Source organism: Talpa europaea (genome assembly GCF_964194135.1).
Source record: "Talpa europaea genome assembly, chromosome: 1".
Taxonomy (NCBI): domain Eukaryota; kingdom Metazoa; phylum Chordata; class Mammalia; order Eulipotyphla; family Talpidae; genus Talpa; species Talpa europaea.
In genome coordinates, this window is record NC_140073.1 from 39,409,991 (window position 1) to 39,434,560 (window position 24,570).

The following is a 24,570-nucleotide window of genomic DNA, read 5'->3' on the forward strand; positions in this document are numbered from 1 at the left end:
CTCATGGAATTGGAGAACACACACTGGCCTCAACAAATAAGCCCGAGACCTGCTTTTCCACTGACTCCCTGACTGGCAGTGCTGGGCCCTGAGCCCCAGGGAGCAATGGGTGGGACCTGGTTCTGGAGGCTGGCATCCCCGGACTCACCTGCCACCTGCTTACTGCGCTGGGAGGCCTCAGAGGCCAGGGCATAGGAGATGTTGATGATGCGCTCCTGCTCCTGCAGCTGTGAGTCCAGGTCGGCCACGCTGTTCCGGTCCTGGCCTGCTGTCGACTGCAGGTTGCACATACTGCAGGAAGGCCAGAGAGAGGGTGAGGCCCTCAGAGCCCCGACACCTGCCTCAGGAGGGGTGGGGGGTCCCCCTGACCTGCAGGCTCTCACTCTTTTGGGTGGCATCAGATAAAAACAGTCCACTTCTCTCTAGAGTAACGCGTGCCGCCTCTCCCTGAATACGCAAACGGTCTGGGCTTAGTTCCTCTTTTGGGCAATCACAGGCCTCAAAGTAAGAGCTCTACCTCTAAGATCTTGTTCAATCCAGTATGAAATAGTTAATTTGGCTTGGAAAAGAAGGCTCACACAAACCAAGGTTCCATTTTCTGAAGCTATGGAGGCTAAGGGGACAGGAAAGCCACTACCTAGGACCTGTCTGGCCTCCAGGTAAGAGGGTAAGGCCTCTGGCACCTCAGACAAGGCTGGGGACCCTGGCTCTGGCCTACAGTTCTATGTGAGGGAATACAGGCCCCCAGGCTGGGACGGTCATGCTCGGAGCTGATCTCCAAGGTGTCTAGTTGTCACCACACTTGCCAGAGTGACAGGACAGAGAACGGGCCCACTGAGTATTGCAGGGCCTCCCAGATGACCGAGGCAATGAACTGGGGGGGGCCTATCAGAACACACACCCGAGCCAGCCTGGCCTGTGTTCCTCTCACACCCCTGGGCATCAGGCCTAGTGGGCTATTAAGACCTGGGTATGAAGCTGACCTGGACCGGGTGAGGATATTGCGAATCTTCTCAGCTTTTCGATACCGCGCCTGCAGCTCCTCAAGGCTGGGTGGCTCTTCGGGGTCCAGCTCCACGTAACGCTCGGGAATTGAGACCTTCTCTGGCTTGGACAGCTGAGGAGAGGACCAGGAGGAGGGAGACGCAGGGCTTAGATGTTTGGGTGGGGGCGCAGGACCTGGCCCCTCCACGAGGAACCACACAAGCCAAAGGAGTGAGAGCCTTGCTCAGACTACAGCACAGTCCTTTGTGAGTCGTGATCTTTGCAGCATACCAAAAACTCCTACTGCTGAAGGGGCACAGCACAACTAGACTAGAATTTCTCAGGATTGCGTGATACCTTAACACCGCCCTCAAGGTCCTGCCTGGTCTGACCCCTGCCAACCTCTCCAGCCTCACTGACCGCGCAGCCTCCGCCCTGCCCTTTCCTCTGCTCAGGAAGCTTGGCCTTTGGCTTCACTGACTTTCTCATCCTTCGACCTTACCACCAGAAGCCTTCCCTGACCCTCCCTGCCAACCGGCCCCTATTACTGCCTCCTATTTCCTGTTTGTCGCTCCAATGTCTAGTGCAGGGACATGACACTTAGTAGCCCCTCGGCAAATAATCCTTGGATGGGGTGGTGGGTGGGCAGAGGGGCAGCTGGATGAGAGGAAGCAACAGTACTTTCTGTCCCTACAAAAGCTCCTCTAATCTAGACAGGAGGCTGCCAGGCTCTATCTAGTGCTTTGTGGAGAATGGCCCACCCATCTCTCACATGAAGCCAATGGCTACCTCAGCTTGTGAAAACTTACTTGGGTTAAGAATCCCAAAGACAACTTTCACACACTCCAGGGAATTTTCCCTCCCTGAATTACAGCAGCACATGAAAATAAGGTTGGTTGACACTTCTAAAAACAAGTTAAACCCAACCCCAGGGCAAATCTGAAGTAAATTTAAACCAAAGCAGACTTTTCATTCTGGGGAAAGATGTCAAGAAATAAGCCCTTCTCTGTTATTTCCAATGAGGGCAGATCCAGAGGAAGGAAGAAGATTACATTGTAGCAAGTAGGATTTAGGTTAGAGATAAGGAAGCACTTTTTCCACCTGGCTAGCAGACCAATTAGGACATTATAAAGAGGCCTTCCACTGCCAAGGCAGTGTGTAGAAGCTTCTTTTGCGAATCTGAGAAAGCACAGACCTTTGGCTATTTCAGAAGAGCTGAAGAGAAAAGATCTGAGAACTGGGGACTGACCCCAGTAATCCCTGGAACCTCAGCTGATCCTCACACTCGGCAGCTCCATAAGCATCAATTCACCCCTACACTGCTAAATCTGTCCTTCGCATGGGGAGAGCATTTCCTCTTCTGCAACTTCGGGGCAGGCCAAGCCCTCATACAAGTGACACCTATGGACCACCATGTGATTTATCCATCAGGGTCTATCAGCAAATATTCACAGAGCACCAACTATATGTGGCCTCATGCTAGGTGCACAAAGGCAAACCTAACAGCCATAGACTCTGCCATGTGGAGTTTATAAACATAGGCCACAGGAGACCCGGAATCTGTTACCCTCTGAATTCCCTTTCTCTTCCCTGGGGTAGTCATCCAGGGGGGTTACCTGTTTCCTGGGCCTGCTCAGTCATGATGCATTTGAGCCACCAGAGGGCGCCAAAAGAATTCAGACCAGAGGCTACAGGTGTAGCAACCTCTGCCACAGTGGAAATTTCACCTGTCATTTTCAAACCTGCCCCACAGTTTCTAAATCTGATTGCCCAAGAAAATTTGACCGCTCAGTTGCAAGGCTGCTTTTCCCCTGGGTTTCCAGGGAACCCTTAATAATAACTACCTGTCTGCATGCATACTCTGTCAGCCCCCATGCTCACTCTGCCAGCCCCCATGCTCATGGCTTTCTGATCTTCTCCTGGCTACATGCTGAGTCGCTTAATCCTCACAACCCCTTTACTGTCAAGGACAGTGAGGCAGAGAGACGTTAAATGGCTTGCCCCAAATTACAGAGATGGATTGGAACCTACAATCTCTGATCTTTTATTGCCTGACTTCTTGTATTGCCTGAAGCTGCTAGCCCTCTGTTTTCCTGGGCCACACTAAAGCTCAGCCTTATCTCCAATTCAGGAGAACACCCTGGCTGCCACTGTGGGGGTTGGCCCGGCTAGGAGCCCAAAGGCGGTGCCTCCTGGGGCAGGAGGTAGGTGAGCTGGGGAGAAGGAAGGAAACCCTGCCCTCACCTCTCTGCTGATGTCCAAGTCATAGTCCTGCGGTTCCAGGTCCACCTCAGTGACAGGCATGGCCTGCACTTTCAACCAGCCATTCTCTTCCTTGTCCTTTCTTTCCCCTTGCATGGCCCGTTCCAGCAACTGCAGGTCAAAGTCCTGCTCACGCTTCCACTGGCAACAGAATAAGAGGGTTAAATGTAGTCATTTCCTGACCACAGTGTCATGCCTGCCCCCTCTGGGTGGGTGTTGCAGGCCCTGAGGTCCTTTGGAAGACTGGCCTATGGCCCATTAGCGAAAAGCCCATGGACCTCAGCCTCCTCAGCTCTAAAACAAGTCAGCTGTTTTGTAGTACTGATGGGCCCTGCTGCCACTGCAGCTCCCTGAGCATGGGAGAACGAGGCCTGGTAGCAGACAGCTGATTTGTCTCTGGCCTGGGATCCCCTGGGTCAAACATGCACTCCCAGAGCACAGGTCATCCATGACTGTAGATTCACAATGGCCCCCAGGAATACAAGAGACTCCCAGGTCTGAGGATGACCCTCAAATAGAACCTGCGACAGAGCCCCAGAGAAGAGAGTCACCCCTTCTGTGGCCCCATGGCTTGGGGAAAGTTTTCTGGCTCAGAAGTCCTAAGTCCGAGCACAGAATCATGGAAAAGACAAGCCCCTTGAGTCCAAGTAAACACGTAGAGTAGCCAAGAGCCCCTCTAGTGGGCACTCCCAGCAGGGCACATCTGGGCTGAGGACACTGTGTGGTGAGGGGGGAGGCACAGGGAGCAGTGGGGCAGAAGAGCAGCTGAGATCCATAGCACTTCATTGGGACGGATGTTTTCTATACATTAGGATAAAGCCCCAAACCATGTAAAATTGAAATGTTAAATTAAATGCAATGTTTCCAAAAGCAGTCCCTTTGCAAAAAACTCTCTTCACAGAGGGAAAGTTTAAACCAGGCCACTTTAAGATCCCAGCATAACTGCTGGGCTCCCCCACCTGGCCCACGTCCTCACGGACCCAGGGTGCTCAGCAGGTTAAAAGGAGGAATAGGCTCAAAGTCCTTCTCCCGAGCGGAAGCCACACAGATGCTTCTCCATCCCTGATTACCCCTCCTGCCCACCCATCTACCTCATAGAGCCCCAAGTGGTCATGATTTCCTTGCTGGCCCCTTAAGTACCCACAAAGCCCCAAGTCCATAGCACTTTCACCCATTCAGGCACAAGCTCGCCATACTCTTGGATGATGGTTTCCAATGAAAAGATTAGGTGGTTGAAGTTTTAAGGATGAAAAATTAAATGATTCATAAAGAAAATTTCTTACACGCTCACAAGTGTCCCAAATAGAGACACGTCCTCATTGAAACCCAGCCTGATTGCTTCCACTTACAGAAACAATTCACTGAACTGCGATGTATCCTGGGGAAGAACCACGCCAATCCACAGTCATTAAGCAACACGTTTATTGTTGGCGTTGAAGCAGAGAAAATGTACAAGGTTTTCCAGTTATGATTTTAGATAATCTTTCCACAATTGATACATTATGTTGTAAAACGTCAGTGTTACTCCATATGACATTTGCTTATAAAGTTTAAGGGTTACCAGCTTTGTAGCTTTTCAGGGTATGAGTGGCCTGGGTCTTACTCCTTTGGTGTCTAAGTGCAGAGGCCGCTCCCTACAGAACATAGTGTATCTTACTAGCCGTTCCAGTTATTAAGTACCAGAAACACAAAAGGTTTTCCATAGGAAAATGTGCCATGGGGCTGGAGAAATTAAAACTCAACAACTTCATTCTTGGTAGAATTTATTCAAGCGTGTAATCTCTGAAGTCCATGCCTACTGTCCGGGTGGGCGGGTTTAAGGCAAGGACTCTGATAAATTCATTATGTCCAGACCTGTGCCAATGATCTCGGCCCTCAGGCAGCAGGTAGGCTTAGCCTTGTGGGACAGCTTTGGGGGTGAGTGAATTATGAGTTGGTAGGCCTGCACCACGGGGCAGCAGAAAGTGGAGGCACATTTGGGAGTGCTTGCTAGGCTGTGGCGACAACAATTGTTATTATAAGCCTGGTAACAGAGCACAGGCCAGTGAGAGAATGTTCAATGCAAATTAGAAGCTTCTGTAAACACAATCAGGCAGGATTAGAGAGGCAATGAGCAGTATGACACTAAAAGCAAAAGAGCTTGTGCAATGAATTAGGGAAAGAAGAGTCAGGCTAGAGGTCTAAGGAGACACTTGATTTCAAACAACAGGAAGAGTCAAATGGAGTTATTTCCAAAAGGGGCCTAAGGCGACTGTGGGCAGGGTGTAAATGCCTGGAAGCACCACCAGGGGGCAGCACCGGGTTCTCGTGGGGTACCATGAGGCCAGTGAGCACCACCAGGGTCAGGGTTATCCCGCATCATCGTGCGCTCAGGGCATCCACCTAGAAGTTTGAAAGTTTGGTGACTTGTCCTCCTCCTCATCAGATCATGTCACCATCTTCCTCTGACACGCCTTAAACCATATCCCCAAGTCCTTGATTCAGCCTTAGAGACTTTGAATACCTACGAAGGCCTCTCTCAAGCTCAGTTTGGAGAACTGACTTTGGCCGTTTTCTCAGACTCCTCCTGTGACATGCCCTCTCCTGCTCTGGTTCCAGGTTACCCCCTGACCAGGTCACACAGTGTCCTGGGCTGTGGAAGAACAGCCCCGCGGGGTATTCTCTGAACCATCCAGGTCAACGGCCCGCTCTCTGGGGTGTGACATGCTTGTGTTGTGAGGACTCGGGGCAACTCTGCTCCCTGTCCCGACCCCCTGTCTGGACCCTCCTAACATACTGAGCCGAGATCTCCAGGGAGCGGCTGGCTGAGGTAGCGGGATGAGGAGAGGCCCGTCCTCTCCCCTTGGCTCAGCGTCTTCTTGCGCTCCCGGACCAGGGCCTTCTGGTGTCGCTTCATGCGTTCCAGCTGCTCCTCTGCGCTCATCTTGCCTCTCTGGTGGTCCCCTGAGTACAGGCGCTCCAAGGCACTCTTGGGTCTCTGAGGAGGAGGAAAGCAAGAGGTACAGCACTTGGCTGGTGACACAGAAGACAGCCACCTGCTGGCTCATTGCTGGTCTATGTCTCTCACATTCATTCTCACATTCTCTCTCTCTGCCTTTCTGATGCTCCTGGCCATAAAACCACATCCTTGAAGCACACCAGTGGACATGACGTCCCTGACCCACATGGGCTTCTGGGGCAGCATACATTCTACAGATGGAGACACTGGGCCAGGTCTGTCCAGTCAGGGCACACATGGCACACAGGATGCTCCCCCAGGAGCCCGACAGACTAAAGAGAAAAGTGGGGGGGGGGTCCTCAGGAAATGGAAAGGAGAGTGGGATGCCCTTGTTGGTGGATAGTGGGGAAGGCATCAGTGAGCACCTGGGACAGAGACCTGCGCTCAGGAGGGGCTGAAGTCACCTCGAAGGCTATCCCCAGGGCTCACAGGATGTCTACCCTGGAGCCCCTCCCTCCCTCTGGGCAAAAGGGGGCAACAAGTCCTCAAGAACTCCCCAGGTCACTCACAGGGAAGGTCACCTTGCTGCTTTCGGCATTTAGACCCCTCCGGAGGGTGACATAGGGCGCAATGGTGGAAGACTGCTGGAGCCGTGACGTGGACCCCGAGAGCCCTTAGTGAAGAAAGAGAAAGGCAAGTGTACTTGTGGTGGGGCCGACAGGTCACTACCCTTCCCTGACCACCTCCCACTCCAGGAGGGAACCACAAGGATGCAGTCACCCCCCACCCTTCTTCTGCCCACAGCCTGGGAAAGCAAGGCCCCAGGTAGAGGGTGGGAGGGATGAGAGGCCATCCCGGGGCACCCTCTGTTCCTGCAGATCAATGGACCACCCTATCTTTCCCTCACATGAAGACCTAGGCTGCTTAGTCGAGCAGCAGGGAGAGGGAGGAATGACCTTCCTCCCTTCTTCCTTTTGAACTCTTGCATCCTGCATGATCCAACTTAGATGTCTGCTCTGTGACACCTTCTCAGAAGCCCCAGGCAGACCACCGATGCCCTATATTCTTCAGTAGCCAAGTGTTAACACGCCTGTCTAGCTAGATGGTGCAATCCACAACCCACGGCTGACCAAATGAATAAATAAATGAAGGAAGAGGAAGGCACTGAGCATTTATGGAGCGGTCACTATGTACCAAGTAGGCACTGTGCTGCATATTAGATATAGATCTTGCCCAATGGCCCTAAGCAAGCCTCATTTGACCATTGCAGAGGTACAGATAATAGGCTTAGAGAGGTCAAGGAACTTGCCCAAGTTCACATATAGGGGTGTTGCCGACCAGGGGCTTCCCATGTCTGGGCTCTATGGTGTAGAGGAATCCTCTCACCTGGCGGCTGGTGAGTGCCTGTGCTTTCTCTACTACCAGCGACTCTAGTCAGGGGTGGTCCCTGACATCTAGAAGCTGGCATCACACGTTTAGCATGGGAAGAGTTAAATGTCCTGTAAGGCTCAGAGAATTCCAGGCAACCAAGAATTGTCCTGCCCAAAGACCACCAGTACTGCCGCTGATCAAGGCCTCTGGGCTGTGATAAATGAAGGGAACAGGGTCCTCTGGCCTAGTGTCAAGGGCTGCTGTAGCCCTAACTCAGCAAAATCCAGAGCCTACATCTTCCAGGGACCAGATCAAGATGCAGCAATCCAGGCAGTGTGATGGGCTGGGAGTCACATCACCCCAAAGGTGCTGGAACCACAGCTGTGTCCTTCCCTTTCATCCCTGGCCAAGGGGGAAAGCACGTGACCTACCCCCCGCCCCCCAGTCCTGGGGAGCAGATAGGAGCAAGAAGTGAGAAAAGCTGAGGGACCACAGCCAGTCTGCAGAGGGGTCTCAGGAGGCCCGTGTGCAGGAAGGTTGGGAGACCTCTCTTTCGGGGGACTTCTGAGCACTTGGCTATGGGGAAAAATGAGTTGCAGGTGAGTCTAAGGGCTTAATTCTCTTCCCATCTTGAAGGGATAGGGGAGGAAATGAGAAGGTGGCCCAGCTGAGGAGAAATGTGTGCTGGATTGCGGAAAGGATTCACTGAGTCCTAGAGTGACACACAAGAGGGAAACCCCAGCCTGCAGGGTGCAGCGGCTCTGGAGCCAGGAGACTGGGATTGTATTCTGACTCCGTTACTTACCAGCTAGTTGGCAAGTTATTTAATTTCTCTGGTTTTCTTATCTCTAAATGGGAATAACAGTACTTCCTTCATAGGATTATTATGATTATCAATTAAGGGTCTACAAAAAAGCAGCTATCACCACTGTTCTGGGGGACAGACGTAAGAGGAAGAGAATTGTGGTGTCAGCCAGAGGAGGAAGGTTGGGGCTCTCCCTGCAGCCCAGAGCCCCTAACAGAGGCAGGAAGAAGGGTGTGAAGGACAGGGTGAGGGTGGGAGCAGCAGTGCAGTCGTGGCGGGAGTCCCAGAAAGAGTCCCTAGAAAGTCCAGCCTTACCTCTGCCTGGCAGCGTCTGGTACCTGCTGTCAGGGCCCACGAGCCCCAGGGAGGGCTGGGCCTGGTCCCCACTGAAGGACGCCAGCTCAGGCTCACTCACATATGACCGGAGCTCCGCCTGTGGGCAGAGGCTGGGACGTCATACCTGCCCAGCACCACGCCGCCCTCTCCCTCCCCACAGGCAGCGGGGCAGCCCCAGGGGTCCACTCCACTCACCCTGGAGTCCCCGTTCACACACTGCCCCTGCTCCCGGTCTCTCTTCCTCTCGTCCGACTGCCGCTTGAGGCCCCTCACTGACGTGTGCCGGATGACGGTGGCCTCCCTGGGCAGAGGTGGCACAGCAGGGGGCTGGTCCTCCGGGCTGTAGAGCTCAGGGAGTGGGGGTCTCGGAGGGGCCTCATCTTCCTGCTCAGAAAAAGAACCAGAACCAGGGCAGTTAGAGGGAGCTGAGGGGACATGCCGAGTGGCGTCAGCACAGCAGTGACGGGAGGGCTGGGACAGGCAACTTGGGCCTGCAGCGCACGATCACTTCAGCCAAGAGATGCTGACATTTCCCCTGGGTGAGCAGTGAGGAAGGGGGATGCCTGCTCCAAGCTCATTCTTCCTCCGATTCTTACACCCCTGTGCTGGGAGGAGCTTGTGGCCCATGGGCTATGTGGCTGCAGGTCTGCATGGGGCTGGGGCAGCCGGGAATAGCATGTCACAAACTCCACCCTACTCGGCACAGTTACTTCCTCTTGCCAGGCCCCAGTTTGCCCAGCGACAAGGTGGGAAGGTTGGGCTCGATCATCTTGAAAGGCCTTTCCAGTTCTGGGAGCACAGGGCACTGTGGTTCAGGGCTCTCTCAAGATCCTGGTGGTCTGCCTCCCCACGTTTCCCAAGCTTCTCTCCCAAGGGAAGCCGATCTGAGCCAGATCTGGACAATCATCTGTCAGAGGGAAAATGAGGGCGCGCAGATCCCGGCTACGGGTACTCACAACTGGGGGCTTCGTCTTGGTGGGTGACTGCAGGGGCGATGTGACTTTTCTCAGCTGGGGCGGGTGAGGTCGGTACGGCACGTAGGTCTGCAGCTGGGGGAAGAGTCGAACCTCCAGAGGGGTCCGCACGGGACTGGTGGGAGGGCTGGGCTGTGGGGGCGGCTTGCTCTCAGAAGTCGAGAGTGAAGGCACAGGCGGGTGAGGAAACAAAGGCACCGTTTTTCTCTCTGAGGGGTGTGGAAGGAGAAAAAGGATGGGGTAAATCCAAGACCCTCTCCCTCAGAGGACAGGAGGGGTGACTTGGTACCAGGAAGCCCAGACGTCCCCAAGGACACCCCACCGTCCAACACCCAACCCCACGACTAAGGCCCACTCACCTGGATTTTTGACAGAATCCACCAGAATTCTGAAATTCTCTTTATTTGCACTCAGGCCCGCGGTGACATCTTCAATCCTCCACAAATCCTTCTGTATCTGTGATTTCTCCTGAGAAGACAAGGTGGTGGCCCATGTCCTTCTTAGCTCCTTACCAGAAGTTCTTTCTTAGGATTTATGCTGCTGCTGCTGCTGCTGCAGACAAAGTCTCTCACCTTGGGAGGGTAACAGCCCTTTGGGAAACCTTGTCAAGACGAGAGCCAAGTCTGCCTTACACTTCACAGAAAAGAACAGACGGAAAATGCCCAAGGTCCAAAGGAGGGACTTTCAAAGGAATGCTCACCATGCCACATCCCCTAGTTCTACCTGACTTAACAACAGACTGCTCTAAATACTGCACGCTTCCTGTGCATGAGGTTAGCTAGAGAAGAGAAATTCAGAATTGGAAGAGCAAGGACCTGAGGCTGGAGGCCAGGGAATGGGACATGGGTGCCTACCGGGCAGTGTTTCAGTTTTGCAGGGTGAAGAGTGCTCTGGAGATTGCGTGCACAGCAATGGTTTAAGTGTTAAAAAAAAGGCCAAGATGACACCTTTCATTCAGACGTATTTTACCACAATCTTCACAGACTGTCTCAGGCAACCACACAGAAGGGAAGCAAAGGCAAGGCTGCCACCATCCCTAGATTATAAAGAACATTCTTCAAAGACAAAGCTGAATCCTGGGATTTGGGGTTCAGTTAAAAGTACAAAGGGCAGTGGATATTATGTGGCAATAAAAGAAAAGAAGTATCGATGTCTGCCACAACAAAATGAACCGTGAAAACATTCCACTTAGCGAAAGAAGTCAGACAAAAGGCCAGCTACTGGAGGATTCCATTTATGTGAAATATTCAGACTGGGTAGCTCCATAAAGACAGAGAGCAGATTTGTGGTTGGTCAGAACAGGGGTGGGGAGAATGAAGGAGGACTCCTAATAGGACAAAGTTTCTTTTGCTGGATAATTAAAATGCTATCAAAATTGATTGTGGCAATGATTGCACAATTCTGTGAATCTACCATAAAAACCACTGAATTGTATACTGTAAAATGGTGAATTTTATAGTATGTAACTTATATTAAAAAAAACTCTCATTTTTAAAAAAGTACAACAGGATAAAAGCCAGACTACATAAATAAATGCACACTGACAAGTTGCCACCGAGACCAGACGGGAAGAGGCCTGCAAAGAGGTGAGCAATAAGGGAATAAACATCAAAGAGTGTGATTTTGATTTTCGAGTCATCATGGGGGAGGACAGCCATGGTCCTACCCCACGGACTTAAAAAGGAAGACTCCCCACCCCCTGTCCTCTCAAGGGACCCCTCAGCCACCACTAGACAAAGGGTCCAATTCCTCAACTAGACCATGGGCTCCAGACGCATCCCCGCAGGGCCATGTGCTCCGCAGGTTCTCATTGCGTGTATGCTGAATGAACAAGGGACCAACGGGGTAAAATTTCCTGATCAAACGCTTTCCAACAGCTGAGACCACAGCTGTCCGAAGCCCACTGTCCTAAGGGGGCTCACATGCTCACCCTCTTTGCACCCTTCTAACACGGACACACTGCCTCAGGAGAGACAAGCAAATTGGCTGCTGCTTAGTGCCACACTGACGTCTGCGTGTCCTAAAACAGATGTGCCACTGAACACAGAGTGTGCGTCTAAGCTAACGGCATTATCTCTACAGCCGAGGTCCCCAGGTGGAGTGTTGGGAACAGGTGAAGGAGGACAATGGAATTAAAATCAACTCTCTCTCCTCTGTCCTCCCCCGGCAGGTCGCCTGGCATACTGCTACCTGTCTGTCCCTAACCCCACCCCCATCTTGCCTTTCTGTCCAGGCCGCGTGTAAGAAAGGAACAGGAGTCAGAGAACTTCTCTCTTTCTCCAGGGGAGATGGAATTTCAGAACTTAATGACAAGATGAAGGAAGTTTTGGGGGAGCAATGGAGTGGGGTTTCATTCCGATCATGCTCACACCACGATAGGCAGGAAGGCTCTTGTGATGGCATCGGCAAAGGCTTGAGCTCTTTGTCCGAAAGGAGGGAGACCTACAGGCACCTCACCTCACCTTGCCTCACTGCCTCCCACAGTTACCTGGATGTTCTTTTATCCTCGAACTTCTGCCTAGGTGGCTGTCAAGATGTCCTAATAAAGCCACTCCTCTTCACTGAAAAATGCTATGAATGTTCTCACAGCCCACCCTGGCTAAAGGGGGGTGAATTCGTCTGAGGGGCTCAAGCACAGCTCCAGAGTGAATGACTTACTGCTATAATTCTAGCTCACCTGGGCTAGGGTTACAGCAAGGAAGTGAGCACAGAGTCTGCTGAAAGAAGGGCTTTGTGAGCTTCCCAGGTCACAGTGGCACTTGGGAAAAGCATGAGCAATGCCACTGGGCTGGGGAAATCAAGCCACAGGCTTCACACTGGCCTCATAACTTAGGGACCAAGTTCTCCAGGGAGTCTGCCACAAGACGGGTTATTTGTACCCATTTTTTTTTTTTGAGGGGGGTTGCAGGGAGGAAAGGATTCTGGGTCTGCTGTATAGTAAATCACTATGAAATAAGAGTAGAAATGCAAAGGGCCTATAACCACATGGAAGAAGTTTAACCTACTGGTAATTAAATAAGTGCAAATTAAAACAAGATGTTCTTTTATTTCCAGGTAGCACACTGGCAAAAACTAAAAAGACTGATAGCATCGAGTGCTGGAGAGGATATGAGCAAACAGGTCGGTAATCTCACTCACTGTAGGTGGCAGGGCAAATGAGTGCACGGTTTCAAGAGATTTGGTGGTATCCATTAACAATTAAGGTGGACACTCATTTCAAACTAGCAGGTCTACTCCCAGGAGCCTACCTTAGGTAAATGCTTGTAAACCAGCCTGAGGAGGAAGTTATATACAGGTTTGTTGTAGCATAGTTTATAAAAGTAAAGTGCTGCAAATAACATAAATGCCCAGCATAAGAGGAATGGCTAAATACAGTATATTCAGATTATGAAATACTATATAGCAGTTGAGAAGAACTCATTTAATTTCATTTACTTCCATCAACTCTGTCCAAAGCAACCTTCTAAAATTATGGACATCTTCTGTAATCCAGGCTGTCTGATACAGCAGCCACAAGCCACGTATGACAATGGAGCACTTTAAATGATTCTAGTCTGACTAAGGAATATAATTTTAATTTTTACTGATTTGTATTTAAATGTAAATAGCTACCATAGTGGGCAGCACACACTTGGGGGTGTCTTGTCTGGGAAGATTTGTACAACATAAAGTTATGACAAAGAAAGCATGTCAAAATGTATAAGGGTGGTTTTTCCTTAAGTAAACCCAACTGCCATCCCCAAATAAACTATACGATTCTATATATGTCTAGAAATGCATAGAAAACAGTCTGGAAGGCAACAGTACAAACTGATCCCCTGATTGACTATAGGGAACCAGGCAAAAAGGGGGAGGAAAAGGGAGCTTTGTTTTTTGTTTCTGCTTTTCATTGGTCCTTTCAGAGAGATATATTCATGTGCCACTTGTATAATTATAGAAACACATGGAATGAAAGGCTAAAATTATTGCTCCTAAACTTAATGCAGATGATGAATGTCCAAGAGGATAGGTATGACAGGACAGGCCAATTCAAGGAACTAGTAACTAGAAATAATTGTTTGAAGGTCTTTGCCAACAATATTCACCTAGTATTTTCAAGCCACTGTGCTAAGTTCTAGGCATACAATTTTAAGAAGGAGGAAAATGTTATCAACTCAAATGAAGGGAAATTGTAGAAAACAAATGAGGACATGCTGGGCAGCTGGGGCCCCAACCTATAAAAAGAGAAATGGCACAGGGCCTATTTTCTCACCTATGGGGGCAAAAGCAGCTATCAAAAGGGTGGCCTGGTGTTTAAGGACAGAGGAGGGCAGGGACCTAAGGCTGCCTTTCCTGAATGGGGCAGGGGAGACAGTAACTGGCTGTCTCCTGGCCTGGCCTCCAGAAATACAATGACTGCCTGGGGACCAGAGACACTTCCATGGGCCTGGATTCTCTCTATTCTTCAGGAAAAGGTTGGATCACATATATCATCAGGAATTGGAGGAGGGAGGGAAGGGCTGTGGCCTAAATGAGTAGAGAGGAACCCAAGATTGGATCAAGAACACAGATTCCTCTCAAGTATAAGGTTCTGAAGTCTGGTATTTGTCTCTACTTGGGGCTTTCCCCAAAATACTTAATAGTTAAACCCTTACAAAAATGCCCACTAGCTTCTTGTTGGCAGCAAAGAGGCGAAGGGAGCTGGTAGGGTAATGCTTCTCATCACAGCCATGGCAGGGGAAGGCATCCCCAAGGGAGAGCTGGGGTGGTAAATGTCTTAGCTCTGGGGGCAGAGGAGAAGGGCCCTCAGTAGTACTCACAGTGCCCATGGGTGAAAGCAATAAAAATGAGAGCTCAGAAGGAAGAAGAGCCCCTGATACCTGGAAAAAGAAGGCTCTTCGGTGTTGCTCCTGCAGGGTCTGCTTCAGCTGCTCCACATCACTCTCCAACTTCAGGTATTCGTTCCAAGCATTTTCCATCTCCTGTTGGTCAAGGAAATGCTCTGATTCTTAGTTATCCCCAGCCCCCAGGCCTCGTGGGCAGATGCACAGGTGTCCACTGTTAACCCAACCATGGAAAGAGGGGAGTCCAGAGTACCTAGTCCAACCCTGGCCAGCTATATTTTCCCCCAACACCCCTCTTGGGAATGCTTTGCTTCCTGGGCAGAGAGGGCCTGTACCACATCAGATGGACAATAAAGAAGTAGATGTGTTGACATTTAGAATAAACTGCACACAGATCAGGGGACTAGCCTTCTAGGCAGTTCAGAGAAATTTGGTTACTGTAGCCATCCAGGAGTCGCTGATGGAAAACAGGGTACCCTAACACATGACTGGGGACAGACATGTCACCCCTGGGCAAGGTAAATGATAAGACTCTCACCCCTCACCACCAATTCAGCTATAGTTTGGAAGATGAGAAAAACAATCCCCTTCCTAGACCATCCTGGGGGTCAAGAAGAGGAGTGTCTGCCACCCTCCACACCCTCTACGCACAGTGGACTCTCTGGAGAGCTCGGCCCGGATGTGGACGAGGTCCTCCTGCAGCAACCTCTGCTGGTAGGCAATCTTCTCCAGGTGCTGGGGCTGGTCCCGGTACTGCTCCATCTGTCTGTGCAACACTTCCAGCACGGACTCTAGCTGGTCCTGTACCAGGTAAGGGCCAGAGAGCAAGAAGATAGCAGGACAGTCCCAGGAGGATTCCCCGTACCATTCCAGGAACTAAACAGACCTGCTGGGCCCAACTGAGGCCGAAAGAAGCCTGACAGGATCTCTGATTCTAGCTCTGACTCCATCCACTGAGTGGGCAAATCACATAAGAGCTCTGCTCCTCAGTTTCCTGATGTATAAAGTAGGTGTAAGACCATCTACTTATGGGATAAACTAAGAAGTCAAGGAAAATGCTTTCAGCTCCTGGGAAAAAGGGCATGTTACAAATCTTAGCACCACAAATAAAGTGTTTTATTAAAAATACAAAAAAAAAAAAAAAAACCTTACACTAAGTGTCTGGGGCCAAACATCAGGGAAGCCCTGGTGACCTACCCTCCCACCCATACTTGCTTCCTCACAGCCCTCATCCTAGGAGGAAAGGAACTTTAGAAAGCGAGGTCACTACCCTGTTAGAACTGCAACTACTCTCTCCAAAGTAGCCCCTTCCTTGGGGTTCAGGAGCTGAGGTCATCACATACCAGTCAGTAGAGCCCTCCTTTCTCAGACTCTCCTTCTCAGAGCCTCCAGGGAATGGGGGCCAGAGCAGAATTGAGAGGGGAGGGGGCAGAAAGTAGGACTTGGAGAAATCAGACTGATCCCTGTAAGAGTTCCTCCAGGTTCAGACAGAAACCCCCATGAAATACCTTTTAAACCCAAAGACTTGCTCTGGATAAACTAACACCTGCTGTTCAGTACTAACATGAAAGTCCAGTCTGTGTCTGAGAAAAGACAAGCAACAAAGCCCCCCTCTACCCAGCCCAAGATTATACAAAACTGATGCGTACTTTGTTTTCCTTGAGGGCTCGTATCTTGTCTTCCAAATCCTGGAGGATCCTGTCTTGTTCACAAAGGATGCTCAGTTTGACCTGCGAGCAAGAACAGGTTGGAGAGGGCCTGGGGTGCTGAAAAGGGGCATGGCCTTGGAGTGTGATCCGAAAGCCTTTGGCTACAGAACCATCTAAACCCTGCCTGGAACTCCCACCCTGGGTTTGGGGTAGCGGGCAGCCAAGGGGAGGCAGCCAGCGGGCAGCCAAGGGGGGCAGCCTGACACCATGTTCACTCACGTCAATGTCACTTTCGGCGATTTTCACTGGCTTTAGACTTCGGTCCTTGAGAAGGTCCCGGCCTGTCATCTGGGAGGGGAACAATTTAAAGGAGACTTTACCATGGTGTTCCTGCTCATAACTCAGCAAGGAAAGTTAGCCCCACGATGGATGGATATGGAAGTCTCGGCAATGGGAGGGAGGGTCACAGCATGAAAGGAGTTAAAGCTTGGGCGATATGCACTTTACTTTCATGCCTCTTTCATTTTAGGGAAAAACCAAATCCTTCTTGAGATCTAAGAAGCCCTTGTAAGTTTCCCAAATTACAGAAAATACAGACATTGCAGTTATAGTATCATTAGGCGGATGGTTATATTTGCCCAAAATGAATTTAGTATAAATCTTAGAGGATTTGCTACTGATGAGAGATCTTTGCTACTAAACCTTGCATCAAACACAGGTGACAGAACCCAGAGCAGAGGGGCACGTGGCCCAGGAGGAGCCCGCCCCCCCACCTCAATTGTCAAGCCTTAGTTTAAGGAAGTCCCTGCGCAGCCCAGCAACCCTGAGTAAGGTCTGCCTTCCTCACCAACACTGTTTAGGAAGAGGATCTGGTCAAGGGAAGAAGGAGGCTGGATAATTCTGGCTGGAGTTCTAATTGATCCTGAATAAACGAGGCTACCCTGCTCTCTCAAGAAAGGCAACCACAAAGCAGCAGGCAAAAGTCACCCAAATTTACAGACCAGTAGGATTTCATGTCGCCCAACCCTCTCTCGACCCAACATGGGTAATAAAAGGCCCGTCTCTCACTGACTCCTATGAAACTAAATCCAGTGCTTGAGCCCATGTTTTCATTCCCCCCAGAATTGCAGCAAATTCACCCAGCTGAGCAGGGGTGGGGCACTTTTCACAGATGTATCCCCAAGGCCACGCCTTAGTCAGGGATAACCAGGTCTAACATACCCCTTGCAGAACTCTGCACATCTCACCATGATGAAAACGGAAGGTGGAATTAACAACAGCAGAGACAGGCAGGGTGTGTGCTTTGCTGAGGGTTCCAGTGTGTACGCACAGACAGTGGCTAGAAAAATGGCCCTCACTTTCTTCCTGTTTCAACTAAAGAAGTTCAGTACATTGATGAATGAGAATCAGAGGCAGAAATAAACAGAGTCCTTAACTTACTGTAGTTCTACTTAGGAATTTTTTACTTTATGATGGTGCAAAAGTGATATTTAGGAGAAGTCATACTTTGAATTTTGACCTTTTCCCAGGCTAGAGCTCCGCATCAGCCAGTTGATCATGAGGATGAACAACCCATACTCTATAGTGTCCTGCGCGGCCAGAGTTTTCTAGATATTGTGTTCTGTGTTTTCATATTCCATGCTATCTACAAAATGCCCAACTGTGTCAGAGATAGTCAACATGTCACTATTTAGACTCGGTAAAGGATTTTGCCCAACTGCAGGAATGTAAGTGCCTGAGCATGTTTAAGGCAGATGAGGCTAATGTTCAGTAGGTGGGTGAGTTAAATGCTTTTTCAACTATATTTTCAAATTACGATGGGTGTCAGACATAACCCCATATTAAGAGAAAGATCTGTATCAGCAAGTATTCCTCTCAGTGTTCAAGCCACCCATGCTCACAAGTGTCATAAACTCTCTCTCCCTGACAATTCTCTTCAGCAAATCTAAAGGTCAAGGGAGAATGGCCTCTTCATACTTGGGCTGCAGACTGAGTTTGGGTTGCAGACCCTACCCACCCACCCCCAATTCCCTGGCTACCTCTGGTAACAGAGCAGAGGCTTACTTATGGTCAGCCTAGAACGCAAGGCTAGCACACAGTAGGCACTCTGCAAAAGCTTACTGCACTGCAGGTTGGCTAAAGAAAAGCACAGGTAGGTCAGAGTTCTTGGGAAAAGTAGAACTCCAGCAAATTCTGCTCTTCAAACTGGCAGAGTACGTGTACGCACACTAACACACACAGTCACAGGACATGGACTATGGCGACAATTCACGAACCAGCAGGCCAAGCTGGCTGCTTCCAGGGCAAGGGGAGAGGGAGGGAAGAAAGTGGAAGGGGAGAGGCGGGGTGGGATTAAGCCTGGTGACCCTCAAACATCTCAGCTTCCCACGCAGCACTTGGAGAGCAGATAAAGGTACGAGGTCTTCATTTTGTGTAACAGTCCCCCAGCAAAGGGGACAAAGAGCCTTGAGTGGTCTCCAACTAAGTGACCCTTGGTTCATTTCCTAGGCGGAAATTCCTTTTAAACTGAGATATGCTTTGGGGAGTTTTCCCTCCCAGCAAAGCTCTTCCCCTTATTTCATTGAAGCATTTTATAGATGATATTTTTCTGATACTTAAATAGCAGGGCAGAGAATCTAATTGAGCAATGCCTCATTTACCCAGCACCATCAGGAAAGGAGAGAGGTATTCCACACAAAAAGAGCATTTTGAGAAACTCAATCTTTTAAACATTTTGACAGAAAGCATTCTCAAAGTACGTGTTCTGCTGCCTTCACAGAACACTGAATATAAATTCAACCATTTTTAGGATGAATCAGTCATTATAAAAATCAGTCATATAGTTTCTTAGAAGTGCCCCTTGACAAAGTGCCTCCAAATCGCTGTGCTTTCATTTCCATTTTAAATACACATATATGTTTCCATCTCTCCAGCAGGATATTGGCAGTCCCTCTTCATTTAGAAGTATTTTTCTCTCATGCCCTTTTAATGTGTGGCTGGAATTCAAATGACTAATTTTGTTAGGATTAGGGACTCAACAGAGGTGACACATTTGCTGGGTCTCTGCCCTTTCGGGGAACTCCTCCCTCACCTGTGTCCCTCATAACTTGGGGCTTGGTCCTCGGGTGATGGTGTTCTGCCAGCCACACCCCCCCCTCCCCGCACTACCCAGTAATCTAATTAGCAGTGCCTGTGGGGACCAGAGGTATTTCTCTGAATCCTCAGTCCAGCCCAGGACTAGCATATTGAGGATATTCAGAAAATGTCTGCCTAACGTGTCTGTGACTGTAACAAAACCAAGCTGGCTGTGGTCATGGCGCAAGACCACTCCCTATGGTATAAAGGTCACAAGTTTTAAGAATGTGGCTCCACAGCTTTCTCATGATAGCTATTGATAGTGTTTGCACAGCTCAGAGGTCTTTCAGGCTCTGAATTTTATGAAATAACCTCAGGTGGCATATCACATCTAATTTTTTTAATTGCAGTTTGTGAGAGCAATGTTTAAATACATTTAAAATGTCAACTGTGGGTCCCCAGCATCCGTCATGAGAGAAATAAAATCAGCAGGCACTCATCTATTGGAAAGTGTCTGCCATAGGCCACCCGGAATCCTACCTCCCCTCCACCACATCCCAGCACCCCTTTCCTTGGAGCTGGGGATAGCCAGACACATCACCTGCGTCCCAACCTGCGGCCTTCCTTGGAAAGCTACAAAAGCTGGCCACATCTCATGTACTACTTCTGCGTCACAGGGGAGGTGGGAGGCCTATTTTGTTCTGTTAGGTTGCTGGAAAAGTTGTGATGCATTTTTGCTTGAAAAACAGAAAAAGCACATCGTGACTTTTCTGACAATCCAATAGTTCTGGCATGTTTTCAAACATCAACACTCTGCCAGGGGGAGTTATCCTAAGCCAGGCCCATGGTAGAATCTGAGGATACCAGGTTCCTCTAAGGTCTCTGGGAAGTGCTGCTCCCTCCCAAGAATCTCCTAACAGACCACACTAGTCTCTGTCTAGGTGAGCCCTCAGCATGGGGGCAGAGCGCGGATGGGAACACAACACAACTGGAGGCAAGCGAGGCAAGCCCTGCACCCCATGGCAGCAAAGAAGATGGAGTCACAGAACATCACAGATGAGAGGCTCAGCCTGGTGCATCAGCCAGAATGCTGAAGGGAGATTAATACAAAGAAAATAAACTGAAATGATGAGCAGGAAGCCTGGGGCAGTTAGGAGAGCACCCCAGTTAAGCAAGTGATCCAGAAGCGATGGAATGGCCCCACTTGGAGACACATATCATCATCTTACGCTTCTCCTGGGCCGACAGCCCCGTGCTGACTTCTTCAGCACTTTGTAAAGCACGTTGATCAAAGGTTCATTATTTTTTATCTGTACCAAACAAAAAGGCAAATACAACAAAACGTAACAAGTGAGACATCAAATGACACTTGAAGGAGCCAGAATTTGGGGAGCTAGCAAAGGGGAAATTTGGAGAAGGATGTGTGCTATGCAACTGAAACGACTGAATTTCAGACACCTTATGCTCCTTCCAGCTTCCAGACTTTCCCAGGCTTTGGTTTCCTCACATATAAAAGAGGAGATAACGAAGTCCATCTGCAGGATCTTGGTGCAGGCCAGTTTCTTTGAGCATGCTGATCTCAGTGCCCCTTTCCTCCCTGGTTCTCTGCCGATGGCAGGCAACACACCGCTTTCGATTCACTTCCTTCTTCCTCCCTCACTGCATACATTTAAGATCTGAAAATCTTACATACGTTAACATCCCAACTCTTTAGAGTGGTGCCGTGCATGAGTCTCACCCCTGCACATTTCCCACCTTCAGACCCTGGCCTCTACACCTATGTAAGTGTGTCTGACCCATGATCCAAAGTGCTCACTACTCCTTCGAGGGAACACTGTCCACACCCACTAAGACAGTGGATCTCAATCTAAAACTTGAACACTGGAATTACCGAGGAGCTTCAAAAAATGCTGAGGCCTGAGTCCCACTCTGAGACACTCCCTAGTTGACCTAAGATGGGGCCTGGGCATTCTTAAGAGCCTGCCTGGGTGATTCCAAAGTGCAGAAAGGACTGGGTCTCAAACTTTAGCATGTATCAGCATCACCGAAGGGCTTGCTAACATGCAAGACCTGGCCCCAGAGATGCCCTCCCAGCAGGTCTGTAGTGGAATCCAAGATACTGCATTTCTAACAAATTCCTGTAATACTGACCCTGCTGGTCTGGGACTCCCACTTTGAGAATCACTGCTTTGAAACAGTATTGCTCTCTCTGGCTACATTTTAGTACTCCTTAGGAAGATTATGGGTGCTTGTTTTGTTTTGGCATTTTTAGGAGTAACACCTAAATTACCAAATAAAACAGTCTTTAAGGGTAGAGACCCAAGCACTGATAATTATTTTAAAAGTTCCCCCTGGCTGTTCTAGTTCATAGACCGGGTTACTAATCTCTATTCCAGATAATAGACATCAAACTTCAGTGTGCACAAAACCAGCCCAGAGCTTGGTTTGGAAAAAAAAAAAAAAAAAAGCAACAAAACAGAATTCTGGGGACCATTTCCAGATATTCTAATTTATTAGGAACCACACCCACCCCAGATCAGATCTACATTTTATAATCAAGCTCCCAAGTGATCTGAAGGAAGTGTTGTCCCAGAGATACATTACTCCAGAAACTGACTTTGGAAGCAGACCCAAAACAAGAAGCCCTGATCTCAGAATCAAACCATCCCGAAGAGTCTAGAGTCCAGGCACCCAAGGACACTGCAGACACATCTCTCACCAAGGACAGGGGCCTCTTTGGGGCTCACTGCATCCTGGTCTACCCACAAAGGCACTACTGGAGGGGCTGCAGACAATCTCACCTTCCCAGCTGCGCATCCCAGTTTCATCAAAACAATTCAAGTTGTTAACAAAAGCAAACTTCCTCACCCACTCTTTCGACCCAGTCAAGGGGTAAGGTTGTGAAGAGCAGAACTTCGATGTAGAAATACAATTCAGCAGACACAAAATTTTAGGAGGGGCAGAGTACACAGTACATGCAACAAAGAAGGCTCAATCCCAGCCACAGAATGTAGCAGAAGTTACCTCTCAGACACAATGGTGGGTAGGATGGGGACAATAATAATTCCTATTGCTGGGGGTGCTGAGGGGATTAAGTGAGAGAATGAATACCAAGTGCCCAGACAGTGCCAGGTCGGCACAAGTGCTAAGTCAATGTGGAGCCCTACCCACCCTGATACTGCAAGTCAGTGCTCCAAGTGGCACCACTGCAGGAAGGTTCATTCAGGAGGAAAAAGTCCTGCAACACAGGTGGGGAGAACAGCAAAGACCACCAACGATTCTGGAAGCTGAACATCAGCTGATGGAATAGGGGGTCTCTGGATGCTTAAATCCGAGGACTTTGAAACAGGGACAGAGGGAACCCTAGGTGAACCTGTGGGGTCCAGGGGCCATCCCTCTCACCAGAACCTGGGCACAGCAGAGTTATAACCCACTTTCATCTCCACACCCAGGAGATGGTCCATTCAGTTGCGCCCACAGAGGCCTCATCTCAGGGACCCCAGCTGGGTTCAGCATCAGCTCACCCTGTCTAGCAGGTCATGGCACCTGGAGAGTCAATATGCGGAGCGATTTCCCTATCCAATCACTCACCTACCCAGGGCTCATCTTGCCTCAGTTGCACCCCAGTGATGGGGAGCTCACTATCAACTAAGGTGGCCCTTTTAGAAAAACTTCTTTCTACTTGGGGCTGTTAGCCACTTGTCAACCCCCCCCCTTAGGGCCACGGAAATGTTTCTGAAGCTGTACAGACCGCCTCTATGTCTCATATGAGTTGTCCCTACCTCCTTTCACCACTCTGCACTGCAGCTGTGCTGGCTGCTGCTGCTGCTTTGCGCTCAGCAATGCTTTCCTGTTAGGAACAGCTCCCCTCACCCCTCGGGAGGCTGGGCTGCGAGGGTGTAAACCTGAGTTTGCAGGTGGTCATCTTCCCTGCCCACACGGAGGCAGCCCAAGCAACAGGACAGGGGGAAGGAGCCTTGAGCAGAGCCCCTGGGATGCAGCCCCTGCATACATGAGCCAGGGTGGTCCCCTCTTGGCTTAGCAGGTTGACTTGGTTTTGGACACTTGCAAACAAATGCATCCCACCTGAAAGACTCCTCAGCATGGTCTTTGAGTCCTCCCCTCCCCTGAATCCTGAAGTGAGACACCCAGCAGGGAACCCTACACTCCAGCTGAGTCTGGACAGAGCAGAGCAGACCCACTGCCTCCTTGATCTGGGCACCCATCCCTTGGAGGGAGCCCATGGTAGTGCCAGGCTCTCCAGCAGCCACGCCAGACCCATGACTCACACAGCACAAAGGCAGCATCTTTTCCTACATGTGCTGCTGGGAAGCCAAGCGCCTCCACTCTGCGGGTGCACATGTGGGGGACTAGTTCCCAGAGAAGCTTAGCAACTGCAGTAACAGCTACAGACAAGGGACAATGTTGGTACCAACACAGCTGTCTTCAATGACAAACAGTGACAATTTCCAAGAAGTCCAATCACCAGTTACTGTTCTGGGCACATACAGCTCCTGACTAGTGAACCCCCAAGGAGGCACACAGCTTCTCTATTTCACAGCTTTCTTTATTTCACATCAAAAGCATTTCCCAGCATAATGACCCCAGCTCAACTCCAGAACAAACGTAATGTCTCTGCACTCACAGAAGTGGAAGCAGCATTTTAAGAGAGGCTGGGAGGCAAAGGGATTAAGAACACAAGCTTCAGACAGAGCTACACCCAAATACCAACTCCCAAGTAACTATGTGGGCTTGAGAAAGTGGCTTAATGTCTCTGAGTCACAATTTAAAAAAAAAAAAAAGCCCCCACCACCTCCCTTACAGGCCTACTGGGGGTTATACATTTAACAGAAGCAAAACATAGTGACTGCACATAATGTTACTAAGCTTCTGTGGGGTGCTCTTTTTTTTTTTTAAATAATAAATTTTATTTTTATATTCCCCATACAATTGCAACCCCCCCATTCTGACCCCCCAATCCCTCCCGTCCCGCCCCCCACCCCCGAAAAAGTGTCTCTGGTTCATAGTTTTTTGTTGATTTTGATTTTCACTTTCTTATATTCATTTTCCTGGTCCTTTATTTAAGTTGTCTAGATTCCTGCTATGAGTGAGACCATCCGGTATTTTTCTTTTTCTTTCTGGCTTATTTCGCTGCGCATGATCCCTTCCAGCGCCATCCATGTTGCTGCAAATTGCCATGTGTTTATCTTTTTTGAATGCTGAGTAATATTCCATGGTTTAATTCAAATTCTATGGTGTTGAACTAAGCACTCCTTCCCTCCAGGATCAACGTAGAGAGACATCTAGCCCACACAAACAAAGATACAAAGGCAGATGAACTGTCTGTCCCACT

The 24,570-nt window shown here is 49.7% G+C and overlaps 1 protein-coding gene across 4 annotated transcripts in view; it reads right to left on the minus strand.

Annotated features, from left to right (window-relative positions):
- Positions 1 to 24,570, minus strand: part of PLEKHA7 (pleckstrin homology domain containing A7) — a gene marked incomplete at both ends in the record, with an annotated part of 209,079 nt that overhangs the window by 3,356 nt on the left and 181,153 nt on the right. For 3 of the 4 annotated variants that reach the window (XM_084238017.1, XM_084238015.1, XM_084238018.1), the window contains 13 exons: positions 149 to 291; positions 984 to 1,117; positions 3,229 to 3,387; positions 6,023 to 6,223; positions 6,754 to 6,857; positions 8,676 to 8,793; positions 8,892 to 9,080; positions 9,653 to 9,879; positions 10,030 to 10,138; positions 14,530 to 14,631; positions 15,145 to 15,294; positions 16,143 to 16,223; positions 16,422 to 16,490. In XM_084238017.1, coding sequence (XP_084094143.1) covers positions 149 to 291; positions 984 to 1,117; positions 3,229 to 3,387; positions 6,023 to 6,223; positions 6,754 to 6,857; positions 8,676 to 8,793; positions 8,892 to 9,080; positions 9,653 to 9,879; positions 10,030 to 10,138; positions 14,530 to 14,631; positions 15,145 to 15,294; positions 16,143 to 16,223; positions 16,422 to 16,490 — 1,786 coding nt within the window. Of the gene's footprint in view, positions 1 to 148; positions 292 to 983; positions 1,118 to 3,228; positions 3,388 to 6,022; positions 6,224 to 6,753; positions 6,858 to 8,675; positions 8,794 to 8,891; positions 9,084 to 9,652; positions 9,880 to 10,029; positions 10,139 to 14,529; positions 14,632 to 15,144; positions 15,295 to 16,142; positions 16,224 to 16,421; positions 16,491 to 24,570 lie in introns of all 4 variants that reach the window. The other variant, XM_084238016.1, reaches the window with a different exon arrangement.